The 16499-nt window shown below is 38.2% G+C and overlaps 1 protein-coding gene across 12 annotated transcripts in view; it reads left to right on the top strand.

Annotated features, from left to right (window-relative positions):
- The window catches only part of LOC139753689 (rho guanine nucleotide exchange factor 11-like), a 575625-nt gene that overhangs the window by 551402 nt on the left and 7724 nt on the right, over positions 1 to 16499 (top strand). For 10 of the 12 annotated variants that reach the window (XM_071670374.1, XM_071670376.1, XM_071670372.1 and 7 more), the window contains 4 exons: positions 6944 to 7075; positions 9255 to 9448; positions 10502 to 10702; positions 12507 to 12862. In XM_071670374.1, coding sequence (XP_071526475.1) covers positions 6944 to 7075; positions 9255 to 9448; positions 10502 to 10702; positions 12507 to 12862 — 883 coding nt within the window. The remainder of the gene's footprint in view (positions 1 to 6943; positions 7076 to 9254; positions 9449 to 10501; positions 10703 to 12506; positions 12863 to 16499) is intronic. The other 2 variants (XM_071670381.1, XM_071670385.1) reach the window with 1 other exon arrangement.

The following is a 16499-nucleotide window of genomic DNA, read 5'->3' as shown; positions in this document are numbered from 1 at the left end:
TTGTGTGAGCATCAGTGCGTCTGTTATATAGCTTCTAGTGTAAAGTGTTTGATGAGTTTCTTCATGTTCTTGGACTTCGTGCGTGAAACATAAAAAAATAGTGTGATCCCTGGGGATAGACAAGTGGCATGAGGCAGCACAGGGAGCAGGAACAGGTTAACACGTCCTGAATTGTGATCCTCAGAATGCTCTCATTATCTTTTATGATAACAGTATTTATACAGTGTAGATACGCTCAGTGAAAACGAGTGGAGATGGGAACTTATTATGTCTTAGTGACAGTCGTGGCGTCCGGGGTGTAATCTGCAGGCTGTTTCCGCGCGTCACCTACTTCTGCTATGATGGAGGCGCTCCGTAGCCTAGCCCGCCAGCTTGGGCTCTCAGTCTTCGGCGTCGCGGTGGTGCCTTCGTAGCCTGCCCGACACGTCTGGTTCCCGCTCCGAAGCCCTCACATTCACAGCAGAGGGTTGACACCCGAAGACGTTGGTGCAGTTAGCGAGACCGAGACAAGTAGGAGAGGCTGGTAGTGCCGGCACATCCCCGAGTGAGACCATGTTTCGCGAACTCCGACGAAAGTCGCTTCAGCTGGAACGTGGGGCGTTGGAAAAGTTTCGGTCGGAGCGGCGCGGTTCCCTGTCAGATAAGACGGAGAAGCCAGCAGTGAACAGCCATCACCATGCTGGGCATGGCCATCATCACCATCATCACCACCATCACCATCACGACAAGTCGGAGCGCAGGGGGTCCCTGGTCGTCAGGTGAAGTCTTTCACGCCTATTAAACGCCACCTCCCCACCCTACACCTCATCCATCTTTATTCTCTCACTGTCTCTTTACTCGGAACTGAAGTGTCGTGTTCCAGTCTTAAGGATTTCAATGTGAGAAAAATAATTGTTAGAAACATGTTTTTAAGAAACTTCCATTGTTCGAGATGTATAACTGGCCTTTACAGGTATAAATGTAAAAAAACGAAAATTTAAGGAAAAAGTTATGTCCAGTTATTGTAGTTATACTGTATATATATATATATATATATATATATATATATATATATATATATATATATATATATATATTATATATGTGTGTGTGTGTGTGTGTGTGTGCGCGCACGCACAATTACCTGTGGTGATTGTTGCATATATCATCACGGTGAAGGTCCTGTATATATATATATATATATATATATATATATATATATATATATATATATATATATATATATACATAATGATTAAGAAATGGGACACAACAAGGGTAAAACTCCCCATAAATTTAAATAGTAATTATGTAAGCTTCCACACACACACACACACACACACACACACACACACACACACACACACACACAAATACTTTTGTGAATAAAAACGATTTAGTGGAAGATTCAGAATATTAAGGTATGTGTTTTTTCCAGTTAACTTCTTGTATAAGGACACCTGGTATAATGCAATGCATAACCGATAAGCTTAATTGCAGTGTTGACAATGTTTAATGTAGATAAGTAGGTGTCGATATTCGTTGTATGAAAAAAAATTATCATAAGTGAAGTGTGCCTGTTGTGTGGGTGTATCTCCTACAGCGTCATATGAAGTGACGTTGATAAAGATCCTCAGAGAACTGATCAACGATCTGGCATCACATAGTTTCGAATCGTTGTCGCGGCAGTCTGTTTGCAGTCAACCCAGCCGTTCATCCTCCCTTGAAAGGCTTGTCGATAGATTAGGTACCAGGCTTAGGTTAGTATATATATATATATATATATATATATATATATATATATATATATATATATATATATATATATATATATATAAAGATTGCACTGCAGGTGGACAGCATCTCGGGTCGGATGCAGTACATGTTTGGCATATTGTGGAGTGTGGAGCGTAGGCCATTACACGTGTTGCCAGCCAGTAGTATGCTCACTCTCCCCGTCTCTTTGTCTGAGGCCGACAGTAATTTTGCCAAAGGACGGAACGGAGTTATCGACGTTGTGTGTATACGATGCCGTCTACCACCATGCGAGTGTCGGATGCTGTCCCCCAACCCACTCCCTTACGTCACAACTCTGGCCGTGATCTTGGTATGCATGTAACTGGCCATTGTTTTTCCTTAAATAAACGCCCAGAGATCTACCAGCAAAGCCTGTGCCGTAACGAGAGTAGCGTGGATAATGAGACAAGATGCACGGAGAGTGAGGTACCTAATCCCTTCCGCTGCTAGGCAACCGGGCTGATGTGATGCCAACGGGCCCCTCATTGTTCGCTCGGGAAAACGTGATAACAGTTACAGGTCGGGAACAGATCCTGCTAAGGAATCTACTTGCGCAATTGTATTGTGTGCTTACCCTTACTTGCTGTCTCGGGTAATAAGTAAACTAATTAAAAAAAAGTGACCTCTGAACGAAAGTAAAGGAAAAAAATGGGGAAGCATATTGACTTGCCACAGTCGTACGTATATTTGTATGGATGTCATTGTGAAGCACGCTAAAGGACGTTGTTATTGCAGCATTTTGAATTAGATGAACTGCGTGACGTCTCAAAGCGTTGACGCAAAAAATTCTCACTTTCTATCGTTGAAGTCGTCACCTGACAGGACAGTGATTATATTTCTTGCATCGTTCCCTAACCCATAACGCGCTTTATTTATTTTTGTTTAATAATAGAAGTGTAAGCAGTGTTAACCGGACATCAGGTCGTAACAATTTGCCCATGAGCAGCTTAATCATGTGGGTGTATATTACCACACTGACTAGGCTTTTCCTCGCCAAAGTTGGCGTCTGGTGAGTATGAATACAATGACGAGCTCCAACAAAAGCTCTTCGCTCGTTGGTAAACCTAGGAACTTTATGATTTGTTACCCATAATCTCCGCTGACCTTCATGGATAAAGGCTAAGTTGCTGTCGTTCCGTAGAAATAACTCTGCCTGAGCACAGTTTTACCCGATGATGAACAGCCTCTCCATCAGGACTGTTAATTCAATATTTGAGTTAGACAATTAGACAAAGAATTATATAAGGAGAAATTCCAACATAAGTCCATAACTTTAAATATTTAGTTTGTTAAACTTTTCTTTCTCCAGGGAACTCTCGTGTTTTGAAGATTAGTTTTGACTTTGTTTATCCATTGTGACGTAGGTTTGAGTAGCCCATGTCCAACACTTAACTAATTTACACGTGAATTTAGTTTACATATGAACTTGAACCTACTAAAATAAACTTTGGAGACTTGCCTCTCTTTCTTGCTAACTCAGGTTGTCTTAACTGGCGTCCAAACTCTGGAGGCCCTTGAATTCTGAATTACTCAACCAGGATTCTTCCCCACATAACGTTATGTATCCAGGAGCACATGCTGCTGAAGTTAATCGTTCGAGTCTTGTAAGTGCGTGTAAATCTCCCAAGTATGCACCAATGGTTTAGATCTTGGAAAGTTACTTTTTACACATGCTTGAGAGTCTGTACATTTATGTCAGAGCGTTTTTCTACCTTTTAGAACATTTTCCGCTTAAATGACTGATATGAAGACGTCATTTACGTTGCTGTTGGACTAGGATGAATGAAACTGATTAACTCAGGTTAAGAATAGAACATGGATTACTATTATCCCATTTACTAGTGTCAGAGTGGTAGATATCGACAAGTGTTATGAGTTTGCGCTCTCCCCAACAATCAATACGGATCCAGCGACGAAAGAGATGCGTTTAATTGAAACGACCAGAAATTATGATTGGTCCTCAGATCTCCCCATCAGCAAATTTTGTAGTATGGCAACCCGTGTGGTAACATAGTGATTAAGTCGTCTTGGGTGTTGATAATAGGAGGCATGTGAGATTAAGCTTATAAGAATGGGGGTGAATAAGCTCGCATGCTGTCCTGTGAATATGGATATAGTATGACACCAAGTATAAGGATACTGTTGACACATGACTTAAAATTCATAGTATGTTTCCCAAGTGGTGAAGATTTATAATTATTCAATTCGAAGTGGAAATACATTAGAGAAAGTGTTGGTACTACGACGATGATAATTATCACGTTTACGAATTTTACCAGACCACTGGGAAACGTAGTAAGGTGTGTGCGTGTAACAGTTAGGAGCCGGCCTGAAGAGGATAGTGGAGCAATGAGTGGGCCGCAAAGTCCCCAGCGGCCGCAGTCAGGCTGGTGCGGAGTTACGTCATGCTGACGTCATGCCACACCCCACTGTTTATTGGACGATACTCCTGTTTGCCTCGTGTTGATATTAATAGACTCTTTTGGTTATGTATATTTTATTGTCAAGGAATAACATTATTAGCGGGGTAGTACTACACTAGGGTCGTATCTAGGGGAAATAGCGCCTATGGCAAGCACTGAAATTACGCCCCTGGCTTGATTAAAAATATACATACAGTGGATGTACATAAAAATATATACAGTGTAATTATAAACTGTTGAAGAGTTAGGCCAAACTTGAATTTATATAACTCTTAAAAGGCTTAAAGTTAAAGACTTGTTTCATTCAAATTTTAACGTAGAAGCGGTTATGCAACTGGTAGCAAAATAGTGTAGTTGAAAAGTAGGCGAGCATCTTTTCTATCTCACAAAACCAAACCGTTAAAAATGTCAATCGGGAAGCATATGTCAAAAAACAAACTTGTTTAGTGGCGCCCCCCTTCAAGTGTCGCCCAGGGCACTTGCCCTTCCTGCCATACCCTAGATACGCCACATGATTATTACCTTCAGATTTTAGAATTTTTCTCAGAAAATAAGATTTCCGTTAAAAACTTTCTATAAGAAGTATTTTTCATGCTGAATACAAGTCCACTGTTAAAATAACGTTTAGTCCTCTTAATGACACTTAATTAAGCTGTTAAATGTGGTCAATTTTAAAATATTTCTGTTCCTTTGCATCTTATTTACCAAGTATGTATCGGTAACTGAGAGCATTATGATATATTTTTTCATGATTACAAGTATGGAAGTCTTTGAATATCTTATCTTTCAATTTTGAAACAGTTTTTTGAGCTAAAAAAAAAAGGCCCTGAATTTTTGGCATTTTTCTCATAATGGATTTTCATTGAAAGGTTATTATAAGAAGTATTTTTCATGCTGAATACAAATCTGGTGTTAAAATATCGTTTAGTCGTCATTATGACATTCAATTAAGCTGTTGAAAATGAAGTCAATTTTTTGAAAGTTTTCTGATATTTTGCATCGTATTTACTGGGTATGTATCGGTTACTGAGAGCATTATGATATATGTTCCATGATTATTTCAAGTTTAAAAATGTGAATATCTTGTCTTTATATTTTGATACGAAGTTTTTAAGCTAAAAGATCTGGGGATTTTTCTTAGAAAAATAGATTTCCTTTAAAGATTCAATATAAGAAGTATTTTTCCTACTGAATACAAATCTCTTGCAATAACGTTTAGTCGTCTATATGACATTGAGTTAAGCTGTTAAATGAAGTCAGTTTTAAAATATTTTCTGTTCCTTTGTATCGTATTTACTGAGTATGTATCGGTAACAGAGTTTTATGATATATTTTCCATTATTTCAAGTATAGAAGTGTTTGACTGGCTTATCTTTCGATTTTGAAACAAAAAGTTTTTGGAGCTAAAAAAAATACCCTTCAGTTTCTGGAACTTTTCTCAGTAAGATAGATTGCCTTTAAAATTATAAGAAGTAATTTTCATGCTGAATAGAAATCTGATGTTAAGATAACATTTAGTCCTCTTATTGACACTTAATTAAGCTTTTAAATGAAGTCAATTCTAAAATATTTCTGCTCCATTGCATTGTATTCACTGAGTATGTATCTGTAAATGAGAGCATTATGATATATTTTCCATGATTATTTCAAGCATAGAAGTGTTTGAATATCTTATCTTTCAGTTTTGAAACAAAGCATTTTGAGCTAAAAAATACCCCTAACTATTCAGGGGCACATCTAGGGGAAATTGTGCCTATGGCAAGCACTAAATTGCTCCCCTGGCTTGATTGAAAACGTACAACCAGTGGATGTATATGAAAATATATACAGTGTAATTATAAACTGTTGAAGGGTTAGGGCAAACTTGAAGTTATATAAACTCTTAAAGACTTAATTGATCAAAACTGTAATGTAGAAGTGGTAATGCAACTAATAGTAGCAAAATATTACTATAGTTGAAAAGTAAGCGAGTTTTGTTTTTATCTCACAAAACCAAACTGTTAAAAATGTCAGTCGGGTAGCATATGTCATAAAACAAACTTGTTGAGTGGCACCCCCTTCAAGTGGTGCCCAGGGCACCTGCCATACCTTAGATATGCCACTGTACTACACTGGAGGAATTAAATGAATGGTGTTCCCTGTTGTGTATATTGGCTTGTTTGTGGCAAATCTGATAACAGATTTATGATTAAAATTCTGGAAAATATTGAATATTATAAGTAATGGAGGAGTACTGTGGGAGACATGTATCAGTACACTATTGTGACTGGTAGGACATGGAAACAGCACAGAGGGTAAAACACGAGCAAGGGAGGTGGGCTGGGATGCTCCCCTTCCCCTCTCGCTAGAATTTTGTTTGCAGCCATTAGCGCCTCCATCATAGTTCATTATATATAACAGCTAGGAACATAATGCACCACTCGTGCATTTCTTTACTAAGTTGTTACCATTTACTTTTTTCTGTAAACTTGCGGAATTCAAAGCACACACACACACACACACACACACACATATATATATATATATATATATATATATATATATATATATATATATATATATATATATATGATCTAATTTTACTGTAGATCTTGTTAGCCAGCTAGACCTTCATATATTATAAAAGGTTCATTATATTTTATAGCTAAATGATGCTACCTTTTTTTCTTTTACTCAGCAGGTTTATGTTTTCATTCTTGAGATTTATGTACTGATGTATTAATCCATTGATGTTTTTATTTCAGATGGTTCCGGCATATTCAAGAAGCCCAGGAAGCTTACACAGCACGAGATGGGCGCAACCGCCGGTCTCACCCCCAGACTCCTCTTCAAGATTTGGATGACCAGCCGTCCCCTCCTCCGGATGGCCTGAGAGAGTATGTATTATGTATCTTATTGAGGCTCATAGTATAAGATTAAAGCTTTGGTAAAATCATATTGAATATTCAGAGTACTGAAGACATAAACGTGCTGATCTTTTATTTTTATATTTTGATTTTTTCATCGAATTTAACATGATTAGGTTAAAAAAAAAAAAATTTTTTCATATTATATTCATATTATTGTGGTATCTGTTGGCCAGAGGAGGCATATTATTTATTATACATTAATCACATCCAGTATAAAAGATTTTAAAGTACAGTAATATTGAAACAAAATACAAAAAGGTATTTCAACAAAAAAAAAATACCAAAACTGTTGCCAGCAATTTTTCTAATTATTCTCCGGAAAATAGATTTCCTTCAAAACCCGAGTATAATGCCTTCTCCTCATGGTAAGAATCTGTGGCAGAATTATTGTTTAGGTGCCAGTAACTCCAGTAATTATTTAAATCATCACAGGATAGAAAAAAATTGTCACATTTTTGGTATATGTGGGCCAGATACTTCTGCTTCAAAATCTCATTATAATGTTGAGTATGACTAAAAGGGCAGAATTATTGTTTTTGAGAATTCAATTTATATTTATTTGGTATCAGTCAGACAGAGGACTCATTATGAAGTATCGTACATCAGCATTTCAAATATAGAAAACTTTCTAATAACTTTCATTATATTATATTTTCATTTTAAAAGCAAACAATTTTTTAATCTCTAGATTAACCTTAGCTATTACTACCTGCAATATTCAAGTTTTGAAGACTTTCATTACAATATATTTCATATTGAAACAAAGATTTTTAGCCTAAAAAATACCTTGAACCTACATTTTTGCTATTTTTTAGGGGAGTGGGGGGAATTTATTTCCTTCAAAAGCTCGGTAGAGCACCTATTCTTAAGGCAGAAATATCGTTTAGGGCCATAAAGTCATATAATTGAGCATTTAAGTGATTTCAGGGTTCAAAATATTTTCAAGAACTCGCTTCATATTTGTTTGGTATTTTTCTACTAGAGGAAGCATTATGATGTATTATACATTATCATTTCAAGTTTTGAAGACTTTCATTACATTGTAATTTAGTTTTGAAACAAAAAGTATTTCGGCTTCAGAAAATAATTTCCTTCAAAACCTTAGCAGAGCACCTGTTCTTGAGACTGAATATCATTCTGGGGTTGAAATATGGTTTAGATACCATAAAGTCATGAATTATGCATTTGATTCATTTCAGGAATAAAATATTCACATGAATTTGCTTCATATTTATTTGGGATCTCTCAGTCAGAGGAAGCATTATGATGTATTTTGTAGTTTCATTTCCAGTTTTGAAGATTTTCATTACATTATAATTCAGTTTTAAAGTAAAAAACAATAATTTGCTTTGAAACCTCACTATAGCACCATTTCTTCATAAAGGGCACTGTGTGCATATATATTTTTTCTTTCTTATTTCTTTGCCATTAGTTGTATTAGGAAGGTAGTGCAAGGAGCAGATGAAGAAAAAGCCACATTCTTTCACATCCATTCTCTATCTGTCATGTTTAATGTATCAGAACCACTGCCTCACTATCCACAAGTGATCCCCATAGACCTTTCTGTGGTTTCTCCTCGCTGCTTCACATTGGTCCATTGCCAACAAATTGTTTGACCAACCCTCCTCATACCACAATGTTTTCAGACATTTCATTTCCACAGATTTTCGATTAAAACTCTTGCCCTGCATCCATACAGCACTGTTTGGACTACTGTACCATCAAACATTCCCATTTTTCCTTTCTTAGATGTTGACCTATCCTTCCACACATTCCCCAAGGCTCTCAGAACCTTCACCCCCTCATCCACTTTATGACTTGCTTCTGCTTCCATGGCTCCATTCACTTCCTTGTCCACTCCCAGGTATCTGAACCACTTCACTTTGACTTGCAAAGCATCTCTAGGAGCCTAACTTTGTATCTCAACTAACCTGTCTCTCTGCACTGCTAAACATAATCTTGCTTTTATCTACACTTACTCTCAACTTTTTTTTTCCCTCAACAGGCACGAAAGATTATGGCAGATTTTTTGTTTCCTGGAGAATCTGAAAATTTCTTTTCTTTATCATTCTAGTTTGTACATAAACCTCTTGTGAGAGCTGCATATCATATAAACAACTTATGTTTTGTTCTATTATTACCCTAGTGTGGATGATAATGAAGTTGATGGTGCTGATGCAGCAGAAGGCACAATTGATATTTCTGCTGACACTAAAATTCAGCAAGGTGCCTCCAAATCTGCAGAGCAGATTGGTAAATCTGAAGAGCCATCTTCCACTCCCACAACCACTCCAGCAGCACAGCCTCCAGCCTCACCAGAGACACTCGCAAAGAAAACAGGTAAGTTGGTATAAGTGTGAATGGAGTCAGAGGCTCCAATGTGGTGATTTTGTTCTTGGCATTTTTTTTTCTCTTCAATTTAGAAGTGAATCTGTCTGACAGTTCTCAACAAACAGGGTGCAGTTGGTAATGGGTTTAATTGCTCTGCTTGGAAGTAAGATCCTAGTACATTGTCATTAAAGCAAGAATATGAACTTCATTCTTCACTTGTATTAGTACAGTAGCTAAGATCTCTTCTTTTCATATATCTCACATATTCTATTGTTGCATGGGGTGGCACCCTTCTGCAAAAAAAAAGAAGAAAGAATATGCTAGTCTGGTCATTCAAGTGTCAGTGTGATGAGGCATGCACACAGAATAGCAGGAGCAGTTCCACCCAGTGGGCTAAAACACTTATCCTGAAATTCCAGAGCTCTGCCTGCTATTGAAATTGCTCATTTTTAATATTACTGATTTAAACTACCAATGTGAAGTATACACACTACTTCATTATATAATGCATTGATAATTTGGCACTATGAACTGACCTCTTCCATAAGCTGCTGTAAGTAATGCATTTAGCTCTTAAATATGACCATACCCTTGGCTTGCTGCATGGCAGGGGTTAAAGTGTGTATTTAGCCTCTTCACAATGGGGTTTCTAAAGCTTGCACTATGCACTCTTATAAGAAAATAAGATTCCACCTACTCTTCACCACTAGCACCCTTCCTCCACATGTAATTCAATTTAGATTGATCTTTTATCACTGCCTTCTTAATACATTATTTCGTAATATTCACTGCATAGTCTAGACTGCCCAATGTGCTCTAGCTTCTCCTTAATGGTTAAAATATGCTTTATTTGGTTAACAGACAAATTCCTGAGGCTTGAAAAGTTTTATGGGGATAATTGCATGGTAGTGTTTGTAATGGCAAATTTTTCCTTTATGCAGTCTTCAGCCATGAACAGCTGTCAAATAATTTTGAAGGCAGTGACTAGATAGTAGAGGTGGTGGTGCAAGTGGTGATGGTGAGTGGTGCTGAATGGTGATGGTTGTTGTTGGGTAATGACAGCAGAGGCAGGCGGGGCAAGCAGCAGCAGTAGCGGCCCGGGTGGCCCCTCCCCCTCGGCCGGCCGGAGCCCCGCCTCTGGCCGCCGTCTACAGGAGGTCCAGATCATCCAGATCGTGGAGGGCCCGACGCTCATCCAACCCTCCGAGGTGAAGGTTTCTCAGGGAGTGGTCCTCTCTGCAGAGCCTGTCCTCACTCCCATAGGTAAACCCTCCTTGTTACTATTATCTTCAGTGTTATGGGGTTGCTAAGAAACAACTAAGATGTGAAATTAGTTCTTTTAATTTTAGTGATTGACATACGTACTGAGGAAAGCTACTAGTAGTTGTACTGAAGCAGTATTATGTAGCTGTAGATTTCTGTCTTTTTTGTAGACTCTTGGAGGGGGTGCCCATGAACCACACACCATTAGTTTTTAGCACATTTTCATCATGATAATATATGAAGCAGACTTTGATGTGGAAACCTTTGATTGAAAGACATGGGTTACAACGTGTTCATTAATAACCCAGGATCTTGGATCAGTTTCCAGATCTCAAAAAGGTTTCTTCATAATGAGGATTTCTTGATGACAATGTGTATTTTTTTATTGTCCTGTAGCTAACATGCATGAACTTGAGGCAACCCTTCCTTATTTTATTTTTTTTTTGCATCTTGGCATGGATAAGCAGCGTAATATTCTTTTAACTAACAATCATGTATGGGACCTGTATATTTTTCATATCTTTGCAGGTCAGTTTAAATGTATTTTTATAAATTACATATTGTTGTTTTACTTTCAATGACACTTCTTACTGTGTGTGTTAAAATGAGAAAAATTCAACAAGCTAAGGAAAAGTAATGGGAAGATGTACATCGGGCATGATGAAATGAGACTTCTATCACTTACTGTATTTGGAGAGGAATTTACATTTACTAACTACAATTTGCATACAATAATTCATTTTTTATGGGAATTCAGAATTGATAGATATTACAGTATTTCGTTTTTATTGTCAAATGGTGTTTTCATGAAATTAAATTACTAACTTAAATGATGAAGCCCTATTAGATAAGTTACTGTATTATGGTAGCTGTATGTCATAAACACCTAATACAGATTTTTTCATTTTTATGATTATATATAAGTAAAATATAGAGAATGAAAATTAATTATTAATGCTGACCTAAAGAATTATCATTGCAGAAAAAAGTTGCGTGAGGAACTAATGCCTTCCCTCTTTCATTGATGGTTTGATTTGTAATGCCAATTTTATTGTGTATCCCATCTTAGTGGTTTTTATTTTAAAATTTTACTTTTTTAAATGTTCCTGTATTTCATTTCTGTATACCACAGTTCCTAGCCTCCAAGCTCCTTTTACTCACTGCTCCCAATATAACTGTCAGAATTACCTTATCTGCTGGAGAAATTACAACTGTTTTTGCACAAGTAGGTAGTGTTTAAATGTTTATCTTGACAAGAATTACAAGGAGGGAGGGAAAGTTCCTGAAAATGGAAAATGTAGGGAAAGCTCTTTTTTGGATGAAGTTGTATGCCTGATGAAGATCCTCAACAATCAGGTTCCTTCCTTGTTGGGATTTTTAAATAACATTTTTCTCTTCACATCAGTAATTTACAGCTCACAAAAGCCAGCACTGTAATGTATTTTTGAGAAGAAAGTGTGGAAGGGTTTATCCACTTGAGAATTTTAAAGATACCCAGTCCAAGACTTGTGAAGGAAAAATTTGGAACCAGTAATCCTTTGTTTATATTACTTTATAAATATCCTTTGTCATGAGTCTGAAAGTCATATTTATAAGGAAAACACATGGTCACTAATATGATATTTGTAACTTTTCAGTAATACCACAAAACACAATGAAGATTTATTGTTTTAGTTTAAGCTTCTGAGTTTTCATTTTAATAGCTGATTAATAATTAAGCCCTCCATAGGTCTTTAGGTGATTTTTATCCCTTGTGCACCCAACTAATTCATGGTTTAATTGGTCATTACATTTTATTTTACAGAGCACCTCCGGCGAAAAGACTTGAAAATTCGCCAGGCATTGGAGGAAAAGCAACACATCATTGCTGACATCCTAAACATTCCGCATGAACACTTTGAGAACGTAGTGGATATGGCAGGGGAACCAGCAGTGGGTAATAAAGAACCCAGAGAGCTGGTCTTGGCTGCCATGTTCCAGGCCAAATGTCTGCAAGAGACACTCAATGAGGCCCTCAACATTAGGGAAGGAGACATTGTGGCTGCAAGAGCCAACAATGATAGTGCTAACAAGGCTACCAGCTTACCCTTGTATCAAGCACCAATGACTAAGCTTATGTCTATATCTACAGCATTGTCCCAGCAACTTTCATCTTTACTAGTAAGAATTTTCACCAAGCACATGTTTATATAGTAAAGATCATTTTCACTTCCTGGGCTATGCCTTTAAGCAGGAAGTTACTTCTGCTGTGGCTGGATAAACATTAGTAGATGTCATGGAGTAAAATCTTGTTGAGGACCTTTATAAACGTCTTGCCTCAAAGGCAGGACCCATTTCAGGTGTCCTAGTTATATAACAAGGAAATATGTATTGTTGATTTGTTTGTCAAACTGTTTGACATTTGTAGGGCTCAAGGCGAGGAATTCCAGGAGTGACCAAAAGCCTTATAGTTTACATGTATAAAGGCAGGAGGGACAAAATTTAAGAGGTGTAAGTGTTGAGTATACTTTGATGGCTGATTTGAGTGTGAAACTGCAGAAGTTGGTGACTGAGTTTGGAAATGTGTGTGAAAGGAGAAAGTTGAGAGTAACTGAATAAGTGCAAGGTTTATTAGGTTCAATAAGGTTTAGGGACAAGATAATTGGGATGTAAGTTTGTATGGAGAAATATTGGAGGAAGTGAAGTGTTTTAGATACACATGTACATATTCATACTTGCTTGCGTTCATCCATTCCCGGCACTACCCCGCCCCACAGGAAACGGCATTACTACCTCCTGCTTCAGCAAGGTAGCATCAGGAAAACAGACAAAAAATCCACTTTCTTTCACACTCAGTCTTTAGCTGCTATGTGTAATGCACCGAAACCACAGCTCCCTATCCACATCCAGGCCCCACAGACCTTCCACGGTTTACCCCAGACATTGCATGTCCTGGTTCAGTCCATTGACAGCACAATGACCCCTATTTCTTCCACACTTCTCACCCTTCTGTATGTTCAGGCCCCCAATCTCTCAAAATCTTTTTCAATCCATCCTTCCACCTCCAGTTTGGTCTCCCACTTCTGCTTGTTCCTCCAGCCTTAGATGGAAAAATCCTCACTTGGCTCTGTTTGACAGTATATCAACCCCTGTATACAACATTGTTCCAGATCACTCTATTCCATGCATACCTTTCACGCTCCTGCATCTTCAGGCCCCAATCACTCAAAATTTACATTCCATCTCCTTGTTCCCTCCACTTCTGACATATATATATCCTCTTCATTCACCTTTCTGTACTCACTTTCCATATATTCCATATATCTTAACCATTTCAGCCCACCCTCTCCAGCTTTCTCAACCACACTTTTTATTATTGCACCTCTTTTTTACCCCTTTATTGTTTGTTCAACCAAACCAACTCACAACTCATATTGTCCTCAAACATTTCATTTCCAACACATCCACCCTCTGCACATCCTTGTCTATAGCTAATGCCTCACATCCATGTAATATTGTTGACACTAATATACCTTCAGACATAACCTTCTTTACCCTCCCAATAATGATCTCTCTTTCTGTACATTCTTCATTACCCCCATAATCTATTCCCCCTCACCCACCTGATGCCTTACTTTTGCTTCTGTGGTTCCATTTGCTATCATGTTCAATCCCAGGTATCTAAATCACTTCTTTTTCTCCATTCAAATGTACACCCTACAAAATTTGCCCCTCAACCCCATGACCTTGTTTTAGTCACACTTACTCTAAAGTTCCTTCTCTCACATACACTTCCAGAGTCAGTCAGCAACTTTTGCAGTTTTTTCACTTGAATCTGCTACTGGTACTCTTATCATCTGCACAACAATTTACGCTTCCCATGCCTCCTTCATCTGCCACAGACTGCATACTTTTCCCCAGGATTCTTGCTTTTACTTTCCTTATCACCCTATCCATAAATTAAACCACCATGGTGACATCACACACACCTGCCACAAACCAACCTTCAACTATTCTCTTCCTACTCATACACATGCCTTACACCCTTGAGAAATATTTCTCATTGCTGCTAGCAGCTTTCCTCCCATAATGTATATTCATAAGACTTTTCTCTTCATCAGTTGTTCTGTGTATCATATATTTATTTATTTATTATACTTTGTCAATCTCTCCCGCATTAGCGAGGTATTGCAAGGAAACAGACAAAAGAATAGCCCAACCCACCCACATATACGTATATACATACATGCCCACATATGCACATATACATACCTACACATTTCAGTGTATATTATTATATATTATACTTTGTCACTGTCTTCGTACTTGCTGTCTTCATCCATTCCCGTCACCAGCCCACCACACATGAAATGGCACCCCCTCCCCACATGCAAGGTAGCTCTTGGAAAAGACAACAAAGGCCACATTTGTTCACACTTAGTCTCTAGCTGTCATGTGTAATGCACCAAAACCACAGCTCCCTTTCCACATCTAGGCCCCACAAAACCTTCCATGGCTTATCCCAGATGCTTCACATACCCTGGTTCAATCCATTGACAGCATGTCGACCCTGTTATATCACATCGTTCCAATTCACTCTATTCCTTGCACGCCTTTCACCCTCCTGTATGTTCAGGCCCTGATTGCTCAAAATCTTTTTCTCTCCATCTTTCCATCTCCAATTTGGTCTACTTCTTGTTCCCTCCACCTCTGACACATATATACTCTTTGTCAATCTTTCCTCACTCATTCTCTCCATGTGACCAATCCAATTCAATACACCCTCCTCTGCTCTCTCAATCACACTCTTTTTATTACCACAAATCTCTCTTAACTTTTCATTACTTACTCGATCAAACCACCTCACACCACATATTGTCCTCAAACATCTCATCTCCAACACATCCACCCTCCTGCGCACAACCCTACCTATAGCCCATGCCTCGCAACCATATAACATTGTTGGAACCACTATTCCTTCAAACATACCCATTTTTGCTCTCCAAGGTAACATTCTCACCTTCCACACTTTCTTCAACGCTCCCAGAACCTTCACCCCCTCCCCAGCCTTGTGACTCACTTCCGCTTCCATGGTTCCATCCGCTGCCTTATCCACTCCCAGATATCAAAAACACCTCACTTCCTCCAGTTTTTCTCCATTAAACTTACCTCCCAAATGATTTGTCCCTCAATCCTACTGAACCTAATAACCTTTCTCTTATTCACATTTACTCTCAGCTTTCTTCTTTCACACACTTTACCAAACTCAGTCACCAGCTCATGCAGTTTCTTCCCCGAATCAGCCACCAGCGCTGTATCATCAGTGAACAACAACTGACTTATTTCCCAAGCCCCCTCATCTGCAACAGACTGCATACTTGACCCTCTCCAAAACTGCATTCACCTCCCTAACAACCCCATCCATAAACAAATTAAACAACCATAGAGACATCACGCCCCCTGCCACAAACCGACATTCACTAGGAACCAATTACTTTCCTCTCTTCCTACACGTACACATGCCTTACATCCTCGATAAAAACTTTTCATTGCTTCTAGCAACATACCTTCCACACCATATGTGTGTATCATACATATCTTAAAATTAGTGGCACAAGTGTCATTCCATACATCAACGCACATGCACCCCATATAACAATCAGTAGGTGACAGAGGTGCTTAATATTTTTTCCTTATGTGACAGCAGGCTGATAATGGCATCTATAATGCAACTGATAGAATCAAACATCAGCTGAGATTTTCAATAACGGTGGAAGCCTCTGAAAAATCTTATGACACACGTAGGAACTCCTGTGTA

This window comes from Panulirus ornatus, chromosome 15, assembly GCF_036320965.1.
Source record: "Panulirus ornatus isolate Po-2019 chromosome 15, ASM3632096v1, whole genome shotgun sequence".
Lineage (NCBI taxonomy): Eukaryota > Metazoa > Arthropoda > Malacostraca > Decapoda > Palinuridae > Panulirus > Panulirus ornatus.
This window is presented reverse-complemented; position numbering and strand designations above follow the sequence as displayed.